General features: G+C 43.8%; 1 protein-coding gene across 1 annotated transcript in view; it reads right to left on the bottom strand.

Annotated features, from left to right (window-relative positions):
- Positions 1–206: 206 nt before the first annotated feature.
- Dapl1 (death associated protein like 1) overlaps positions 207–10,918 on the bottom strand; it is a 28,709-nt gene continuing 17,997 nt past the window's right edge. The window contains exon 4 of the mRNA XM_005068993.4: positions 207–485. Within this exon, the coding sequence (XP_005069050.1) occupies positions 372–485 (114 nt within the window). The 3' untranslated portion in view covers positions 207–371. The remainder of the gene's footprint in view (positions 486–10,918) is intronic.

The raw sequence follows: 10,918 nt of genomic DNA, 5'->3' as shown, positions 1-10,918 counted from the left end.
GCAAAGCTAAGTATGCTTCCCCCACCATCTTTGTCTGCAAGGAGAATTGAGCATGTGTGGAATAACTCAGAGTCAGCATCCAGGAAAAGAGCACTGACCTAGGGTGGTAGATGGAATGATTATATGTTCTGGATTCTTCTTGCACTCTACAGAATTGCATATAGAATTCCAATAAGATCCTGATACATAACAAAAGGAGCAAGGAATGTATTGGGTTTATGCTTTATTATCTAAGTAAAAAGGGAAGATACAAAAGTTGCTTTATTTACCAAACAAGGGAAAGTAGGCCTACAGGGAGTGTTGGCCATTTTTGCTGAACCGGCAGACCATGGGAAGGTTGACCAGATGGCTGAGTTTTACATCCTGGCCTATCATTTCCGAGGCTGTTGGATAATGTAGGCCCTCTTCAGTGGAGCAGCCTTCTCTAGAGCAGGTGTGGGTTTTTGATGTGCCATGTGAACTGTTGCTGGAAATTTATGGTTGAGCTAAAGGTGAAAAGGGAAGAAGAAATAAGCATATTGGATCCCTTGGGTTGTAAAATATTACAATACAAGAACGCAATACAGTTGGTCAAGTCAGAGTTTTCTTTGCTTCTTTGTCGAGACCTTCCTTGGTCAGCACTTCAGTCCTCAACCCATTGAAGTCTGTGTGTGTGTGTGTGTGTGTGTGTGTGTGTGTTACACTGTTGTTTCCTTCATGGGTATGTCTTTAAATTTTATAATCATAAGGACATATGACATATATAAGTAAAAGTCTAAGTTAGCCTTGAACTCATGATCCCTCTGCCTCAGCCTTCAAAGGGCTTGGATCAGAAGCATGCACCATCACTCCAGGCTGTATATTTGTTTTGAGGTCCCCTTTTGAAAAGCAGAAATGGTGACGAATATCTGTGCCAGTCAGTGATTCTAGCACCGGTGAGTGTAAAACAGATCATCACATTCTAAGAAAGCTGTGGAGACATTAGGGAGAAGTTCTGAGGATGGGAAATTCTTTAATTACCAAACTATCAGGACAAAGAGCCTCTGAAAGAAATTAGAAGGCATCAATTTATTCATTAGGGCAATGCATTTTAAATTGTATTTTTTTTTTTTTTAGTAAAGAGTGGCTGTTCTACCTGGTTCAAACTACACAGCCTGGTGAAAGAGCACTGAAGAGTAGCTTCCTAGCTTCAGGTGAAAACGATTCTCAGCTGAGAGGAGGTGCATTCAAATTGACACAGACTGTGAGACTTTCTGACAGCAGGAGACATTCCTGTCGACCAAAGATCCCATGGGATTTACATTCAGTGCAGCTTAAGATGGGGAGGGTTGGGCTGGAGAGATGGCTCAGAGGTTAAGAGCACTGACTGCTCTTCCAAAGGTCCTGAGTTCAATTCCCAGCAACCACATGGTGGCTCACGACCATCTATAATGATATCTGGTGTCCTCTTCTGGCCTGCAGACATACATGCAGGCAGAATACTGTATGCATAATAAATAAATAAATCTTAAAAAAAAAAGATGGGGAGGGTTTCAGAGCTGCTGAGTGATTTGCACACCTTTCCTAGGAAGAGTTTGATTCAGTGACCTTTGGGGCTGTTCAGTTTGGGATTTCCCAGCTCATCAATATTTCCTCAAAGTACATCAAGACACAACTGTTAGCCAGGCAGAAAGTGGGGCCTTGGCTTGCTAGGCATTTAATCTATCACTATTGAATTTGAATGTCCTTGTTTTGACACTCAAACTAAATAAAAGGGGGGAAGACTATTATGACTCTAAGTAGCACATCATTTGATTGGGTTCTTATAAACTAGAGAAAAAATGTGTTTTCCATCTCTTCTCAAATACCCCTGGCCAAGCTATTGCAAACAGCAGTGACTTTCATGTGAAACTTGACTCTGAGATGTCTCTTTTTGATCATTAAATGCACATGTATACACACACACACACACACACACACACACTCACATACACATGAAGGGAGGGAGGGAGGGAGAGAGGAGGAAGAGAAGGGGAGGAGGGAATATAGAATCATGGGAAATTCTAAGTGCTTGCTTATAAGTATTTTTCTAATTTGTCTTTTACAATGAGCTGATACAGTGTATATTAATTAACCCCAAAATGGCCCCCTGCTGACATTCCCGCCGAAGGGATCAAAGTAATTTAATATTGGTTATAAGTGTTGCTTTAATGTATGAAAAGGAATGGGGGATTTATTTATTTATTTATTGTTTAGTTCAGAGCAATTATCATTAGCGTACATGTGTTTTGCAGTATGTAAGGGATAGTATTATGTTTTGTTTTTCTTTTAACATTAGAGCCCAAAGGAAATTTCTGGGGTCACTGACTCTAGTGGTTTGTTTCCAGAGTGGGTGTTTTAGCTTTATCTAAAACAGATGGGTTATTTCAGGTTGACTTTAAAACACACACACACACACACACACACACACACACACACACACACACACGTCACAGACAGGAACAACAACCTGGCAAGTTACTGAAGGTCAAATGGGAGGCAAAGGGTGAACAAGAAGACAAATGGAGCCTCTGTTAGACTGTGGTCTGGGCAATCAGACAGAATGAGGAGGGACAGAAGTTGGGACAGGAAGGGGAAAGCCACAACTGTCGTTGTTCTTTAGGTGCGAGGGGCAATGGTGGAGCTAGGAAACCAGAAGGGAGGTGCCAGAGCTTAGCTTAGCAGGAATTTGTAAGCAGCCGTGGTTGCTTCCTGGATCATCATGTGGTAACATGTGATATAAAATTGACCACTTTATCTATTTACAAAAGTGTTTTACAGTCCAATAACATTAAACATGTTCATATTATTGTACCATCATCACTACTACTCATCTATGGAACTTGGTCTCCAAATTTAAACATGGTGCCCACTAAGCAATACTCCTTGTCTTAGTTGACCAAAAGCAACTTGAGGAGGAAAGGGTTTATTTCATTATACATCTCACAGTCAGTGTATCGCTGAGGCAAGTCAAGACAGGAACTTAAAGAGGGCAGAAACCTGGAGGCAGGAGCTGATGCAGAGGCCATGGATGAGTACTGTTTATTGGATTCTCCCTAAGGCTTGCTCAGCCTGCTTTATTATAGCAACCAGGACCACCAGGAGTTAGTAGACAGTGTTAGACATAACAAAAACATACAATATGAAATTCTTAAATGATAAATTTTTAAAATAAAGTAGATCTTGAGGAAAATTAGTTTAAGACTCTTAAAAATGGGGCAAAGAACTGGAAACAAATAGAAGTCAGTTTCTGGAGTATAGTTTATAATCAACTATATTTTAGTCTAGCATCTTATCTTGGGAAAGTTCTAGAGTTTTTAACCATTGGTCATCACAACATGACAGTGTTAGCAGAATGGAACTTGTTTCTTGTCTGAGTCACTAAGGTAACAGTACCTAACAGAACATAAGAGGAAGAATTCAAGGTTGAGTTGTGTGTGTATGCGCGAGTGTATGTATGTGTGCTTCCTGTGTGTATCTCTGTGTGGATTCTGTCTCATGGCTTCATTACAGGAGTGACATACTGAACATGAAAAACATATCAAGAGAAATTCCTGTGCTGAGAATTTTTCCTTCCTTGTAGACACCTGTGAGCTCAAAACCCCTATTTTTAGTTTCAGGGAAAACAGCATAAGAAGTCTGATCCAGGTTTGTCTGCCTAGAGCTCTGAAGCAAACTCTAGATGGAAAGAGATCAGGGCAGGCTCCGTTTTGGAGCCTGAAGTGTGGTGGTCTGAGCGGATGCCAGCTCTCCCATTTGTCTTCCTCGGCTGTTAAGTTCCAACTCCAATGTTGGCACTTACATTTCCACACCCTGTTAAGCAAAGCACTTAAAACAATACACACACTCCACATCAGTGACATTCAAGGGCACTCCTACAGAGAAGTTAATCTGCGTAACAAGAGGAGCCCTCCTAATTTCACAGATGCCTTTGATGGTTTTCTTTCCTGGGATACCATTTCACAGGCAGCTGGGCAACTTTGGCCAGTCGGCGACCCAACGCCTGGCAATTTGGAAAATGTCACCAAACTTTCATCAGACCCCAGTTCCACACCTCTACATAACATAAACATTATTAATGTTTAACCAGATACCTTTGTGTGCTGAGAAAACAGCTCAGTATCTTTTTCCTTCTGACTTATAAAGAAAAGTTTTAAAGCACACGAGAAGCCATAAACATTTGAGGAACTATGTGACATCCCTAAAGTCAAATTGCCTTTAAAAGTGGCTGGTAGAAGCTAGTCACAACCGGGTCTCTCAGATGTGAGCACGTAGAGCATCCAGGGTACACAAACGTCTTTTCTACAGTGACATCAGGCAATGTATGCAGTCACTGGACAATGCAAATATTCTGCGTAGGGATGGAGAGGTGGGAAGGACCGACGGGAGAGGCAGAGAAGGAGAAGCAGGGTGGGAAAAAGGAAAGAAGCCTGTATGGGAAAACAGTGGGAGGAGGATGCTCAGGCTGCTTCTCACCTAAATTAGTCCAGTTCGAGTCCTCTGGGGGAGTGTTTTCAGTCCTGAGCCTTAAACCTTAGGTTGGTAGACAAATGACTGAGTGATTGGTGAAGCCCTATAGGAAGTGGTCATCATAGACTACCCCAGTTCCAAAATCAAGATCAGAAATGTCATGGGTTCTCGGGACTCACATAACTAACTGAAAGCTGGAAAGAATGTTAGCAAATACAAAAAGAATATGCTCCTCAATTATGCCACTGTGATTCTTATGGCCAATTGTTAGGTCTTCATGATAATGTATAGTATGGATGGGGAACTGCTTTAATACAAGGGGAAAATCAAAAGAGGTATAAATCTCTACTTTTTTTTTTCTTGGTTTGGGACAGGGTCTATCTATGTAGTCCTGACTATCCTGGAACTGGCTAAGTAGACCAGGCTGGTCTTGAACTCATGGGGATCCACCTGCCTCTGCCTCCCAAGTGCTGGGAATAAAGGCTTGTGACACCACAGCCTGCAGATTAAATTTTATCCTTATGTACTCTGTGTGTGGGAGTGCAATGGAAGACAAAATGGTAGCTGCCTCAAAAGGGATATGTGGACTCTGATAGAGGATATCTGATACCCTCTTCTGGTCTCTGTGTACATACACATATGCCCCTCCCCCCACAGATACATAGACACGGGCATGCAGACACACACATACACAGATATATAGATACAGACACACAGTCACAGACAGACAGGCAGGCAGGTAGGCAGACAGGCAGGCATACAGACAGACAGACACACACACACAGGCATGACTATTTCTAGAGCGGAGCTGGTGCTCCCCAGATCCTGATTTTGGCAACACAATACTTCAAAGTATGGCTCCTTGGCACACTGATACGGCACACTGAGAAATCCTGGTAGGTAGCAGGTTCTGGAGAGGCTCCCATTGAAGTCCTTTTTCAACCCAAAGGCCAGAGCCTCCCGGACATTCTCTGCTCCTGTGAACCTCTTTCCCAGATCGGCCAAGAAACTGATGCAGATCCCAGGAAGGGAGGTAAGAGTCGGCCCACACCAGAGCACGGAGCAGACTTGGTTGCAAGCTGTCAGCTGTTCCTCCGGTCCATTCAGTCCTCTAAAGTGATTTATATTCTTCATTGCTCATGGTCTCCACTTCCTTTCTCTTTATCCTGCAAGTGCCTATGCTCCTACTCTGGGTTGGGCTATCGGGACTCACTTTCCCTGTTTAGCTCCTGGGCGTGCAATAAACTTCTAGGCCTTCCCCTGCTGATCTGTCTACTGGTTTATTTCAGGTTAAATGCCGATCCTCAGAAGTGTAGGAGAGAAGCTGGAAACTCCCTTACAACTGCAAGTCTTTTTAAAGCAGAGGTAAGCCTGTCCTGCTCCTTCAATTAATGGGTGAGTAGAAGAAAGAGTCGCCCTGTTTATCACCCCTAGGATAAAAGCAGTTGCTTCCTGAAAATAGAACAAAGGCAAACAATGTTCACCTACAGAGTTTGGTGGGGATGGGGGGGCTGTCCCGCGCTACCGTCTCGCCAGCAAGAACGACGCAGAACACTCGGATCCTTCTGCAGTAAAGCTTTAATGCATCTTGAGAGATAGATGATCAGCTTCTTAGAGGGAGACCCCAAGCTAAGAAACCCAGCCCCTTATATAAGCCTAGGAGCTCCGAGTGAGATGTGTAGAGCCGGGATTGGTGGTTTGCACATCACCCCAGATGACGTCACGGGAGAGGCACAGTTTAAACGGTTAACTCCAACTGACAGCGACAGTTAACTCCAACTGACAGCGACAGTTAACTCCAACTGACAGCGACAGTTAACTCCAACTGACAGCGACAGTTAACTCCAACTGACAGTGGATGTCAGCGCCATCTTCTAACGGCAATAGCGATAGCGAGGGCGGCTCCTCACATCTCCCCCTATTCATTTATTTTTGAAGCAATAGGACACCCACAACTTTGGAGTGGAGATAGAGGTCAAATCCCCATGTGCAAATTCGGAACATGTACAAAGCTCCTCTCCAGGGTCTTATCCCCAGAGGAAGTCCTGACCAGTCCGATGTCTTTTTTCTGGGGGAAGGAGATCATGACATAGAACCTTCATGCAAGATGACTTATCTCCCAGGAGAAAGTCGTTATACCGCAGACCTCTCCTGTGCAGTGCTTAGCCTTGCAACTCCTTGGGCTGCTGAAGCCTACCCACTCTATCCCGTGCAATGAGACTAGCCTCGTGGGGTGCAAGAGCTGGGAGGCCAGCGACCTATTGCTTTAACATGGTTAACCAAATGTCAGGGGATGCTCCGTGTTCTAAGGCAGCAAGTGCTTGTGCCACCACCACTTTCTCCTTTTGTTTGGGCTCTGAGCGTACACACCATCCAAAGCATCAACACTATTCCACAGCAGAGAACTAGGCTAAATGATCCTACCCCCACCCATTCCTTAAAATAAGAAAATGCAGATGAAATCCAGGGGAGAGGTCTTCCATCAGAGAAAGATCCAGATGCGTCGAATTCACTTGCAGGATCGCCATTCTCAACTCACGGAGTGTCTGCTCAAACTCAAAAGTCCAATTCTGTAATAAATGTTGAGACAGAGCTTTTGACAGGTTAGCTGCTCTTGTAAAATTCTCATATTGTACTAAGTGACACAAAGGCCAGGCAACTTTGTTCACATCCCAATTTGGCCATCTGCCACAATATATCCAATTGTTCCTGAACCAAATTAATCTGTTGGTTTACCAACATCAGGCCTCCTTGTATCTGAGAATTGGCAGTGGCCTGTTTATCTAGGACCATGGTCACAGTGGCCTATAGTTCATTAATGGTTTGAGTTGTCTGCACAGTGGCAGAAAGTGCAAGGGCCGAGGCGGTAACCGAAGCAGTAACCGCGGCGGTGGCTATCAGGCCCACAATAATAGCAGAGATCCCAAAAATCTCGCTTTTCCCTAAACAAACTCAAATTACTTGGCGCCTCAACAGGAGCTGGAATAAATCGAGGCATGCGCATTACCAAAGCAAAAGGGTGCTTAATAGCATCCCAGCATAATGCATAAAAACAATTCTAAGCAGAACAATTTATTTCTTTCTGATTCTTACCTAAGGTATCATTACTCACAACCCAAATAAAGGGCAGCTGAATAATTAGTTCTCTTAAAAGGGGTATACTTAACATTGGAGGAGGACCAATCAGATGATCCAGAGCTCTGTCCCTCACTCAGACTGTTGCCTAATGCCCCTTTCCAATCAAAAGTAATCTGTCCCTTCTCACTATCATAGGAGAAAGATCAGTACAGCTTCCATTAATTCAAAAGGATTAGCATTAGATCTTTCTGGATCCATATGAATAAAATTATCCTTTAATGAAGAAATCACAGTAAAGCACAAGCTTCCTACTAATGACAAGGTTCTCTCATCCTGAAAACTCTGTATCTGAGGATCTAAAGGCAAAAAGGCAAGCCCCAACTCTCTATTATTTGTGAAAAATCTAGGGAACACCTGGGCATTCTGCATCACTGGCATCGGTAGGGGGAAGGTAGACATGATGGCCCACCGTAACTCTCCCATCATACTAGGAACCATCATCCCGAGTAGGAGAGTCTTCATCACCCACTTGGCCTCCATCCTTCTTATTCTGGAGTTGTGAAGGAGCTCTTCGAGTGAGTCTTTCAGGGATCCACAGGGGGTTTTCTTCCTCCTGTGGAAAAACACACACAGCTCCCCTGGATCTTATAAGAATAGGATCCGGGCCTTTCCAGAGATCAGTCAAGACATCTTTCCATTTTACCATTTCTTTTGGCCTATCAGGCTCTAAACTGTGGCGATCAGCCGCAGTGTGGCCTTGGGCATCACAGTTCAAGAAATTAAGGGTAAAAAGTGCCATGGATACAGCAACTCTTGGTACCGAGGGTAGAACATCCTCAATACTCCCCTTTTGTTTAATCAGATATGATTTGAGTGTACGATGGGCACGTTCCACAATGCCCTGTCCTTGAGGGTTATAAGGTAGGCCAGTTAGATGGGTAACATCCATTTGCCGACAAAACTGTCGGAATTTTTGAGAGGTATATGCTGGTCCATTGTCTGTTTTTAAAATTCTGGGTTTTCCCCAAGCACTCCAGGCCTCAAGGCAATGTTGAATCACATATGAGGCCTTTTCCCCTGTTAGGGGTGTGGCAAACATTACGCCAGAACAGGTGTCAACAGAAACATGAACATATTGAAGCCTTCCAAAAGAGGGAATATGAGTAACATCCATCTGCCACATCTGCAATGGTCTAATGCCACGTGGGTTTATTCCCATGTGGGGAGTAGGTAAGAATTCGCAGCAATTCTGGCATTGAGTAACAATTTCCCTAGCCTCTTTCCTGGATAGAGCAAAACGACGGCGCAAGGTCTCAGCCGTCACATGAAAGCGCTTATGGAATTCTTTTGCTGCTTGTGCATGGGTAGACAAGGCAGCGGCCACCAGCTTTGTAGCCTTGTCCGCTAAGTCATTCCCTAAGGACATGGGACCTGGGAGTCCAGAATGTGCTCGGACATGGGTAATGAAAACAGGAAATCTCCTATTTAACAAGGCAGCTTGTATCTTCTGAAAGATGTTAGCAACTCTGCTGGAGGATCTTATTATTCCAGCTATCTCAAGGAGATTAACTGCATTAACCACATAAGAGGAATCTGATACAATATTGAGGGGTCCTGGAAAAGCCTCAAGAACCTCCAGTACTATCAGACATTCTACAACTTGAGGTGAAGTTTCATTATATTGTTTAGATATAACCCTATCCTTGACCACATAAGCTCCCATACCAGTTTTTGATCCATCAGTGTACACCACAGTCCCATCTGGGAGTGGGTCTTTAGCTGTCACTTGTGGAAACACTATAGCCTGGTTTAGGGCAAACTGTAAAATTGGATGCTTTGGAAAATGATTATCAATTTGTCCTGAAAAGGAAGTAACTAAAACTGCCCAATCACTAGATGTGGCTGCCAAGGTCTGAACTTGTGCAGCAGTATAAGGCACAATCAAGGAATCAGGATCCCTGCCAAAATGTGTAACAGCTGCTTTTATTCCGCGAAGCGCAGAGCTGTGCAACAGCATCAGGGTACCAGTCAATAATCTTAGCAGGGGAAGCATTTGGATGAATCCAAAGTAATGGTCCATGTTGCCACAGGACTGCAGTTGGCAATTGAGCTGTCTTAAAAACACACAGATTAAAAGGTAGTGACTCCTCAATTCGTTGTAATTGTGCTTCCTGTAAGGCCTCTTCCACCATCTGTAAGGCTCGGTGGGCGGCAGGGGTAAATTTTCTGGGTGAGGAGATATGAGGCTCACCCTCCAGGAGATCGAAGAGGGGTTTTAGATCAGCAGATGGAATTTTTAAAAAGGGCCTCAACCAATTTATATCTCCCAGAAGTTTCTGAAAATCATTTAATGTTTGTAAGTGGTCTTTGCGAATTTCTATTTTCTGAGGAACTATATTTTTGGGAGTAATCTTTGAGCCCAAAAAGAGGCCTGTATCTGCAATTTGAACCTTTTCTGAGGCAATCTCTAATCCCCACTGTTTTAATTCAGCCACCAGCATGGGAAAAGCCTTTTGTAAAACATCTAACTCTTTGTGACAAATAAGAATATCGTCCATATAATGGATAACGATTAAAGATGTAAATTGCTTCCTAATTGGCTCCAAAGCCTCCTGCACATATAGCTGACATATTGTTGGGCTATTGGCCATGCCTTGCGGCAGTACCTTCCACTGAAATCTCTTGTCTGGTTCCATATGATTAAGAGAAGGGATAGTGAAGGCAAACCTTGGTCTATCCCGTGGGTAAAGTGGAATAGAGAAGAAACAATCCTTAATATCTATAATAATAAGCTTCCAATCTTGAGGAAGTGCAGAAAGCAAAGGAAGGCCTCTTTGAACAGGGCCAAAAAGATGCATCTGATTGTTAATGGCCCGCAGGTCGTGGAGTAATCTCCACTTCCCAGATTTCTTCTTAATAACAAAAATTGGTGTATTCCATGGGGAGGTAGAAGGCTCTAGATGCCCCAGCCGTTCCTGTTCTTGCACTAATCTTGTGACAGCCTCTAATTTTTCAGAGGATAGAGGCCATTGAGAGACCCATAACGGCTCCTCTGTTTTCCATGGTATGGGTCGTGAAGCCTCAACGGCCCCTAAATAAAACCCAGTCCTTTTCTACCCCGATTTCCGTGTTGTGTAATGGGTTTTATTCTGCCTTGTTCTTGCCTACCCAAGCCTCTACCATTTGTATACCCCATCTTTGCCATAATGGCTGATGCCTGGGGGGAGTATTCATTAGTTAGGGTCATGCCCATGGCTTGTAACACATCTCGTCCCCATAAATTTACAGGGAGTGGCAACACATAGGGGGTAAAACATCCCTGTTTGCCTTCAGCATCCCGCCAGGTTAAGGCTGAGGCACTGATGGCAGGAGA

The sequence above is a fragment of the Mesocricetus auratus genome, unplaced genomic scaffold (genome assembly GCF_017639785.1).
Source record: "Mesocricetus auratus isolate SY011 unplaced genomic scaffold, BCM_Maur_2.0 Super-Scaffold_100004, whole genome shotgun sequence".
NCBI classification, from domain to species: Eukaryota; Metazoa; Chordata; class Mammalia; order Rodentia; family Cricetidae; genus Mesocricetus; species Mesocricetus auratus.
The sequence above is the reverse complement of the archived record's forward strand: the minus strand, read 5'-3'. Positions and strand labels throughout refer to the sequence as shown.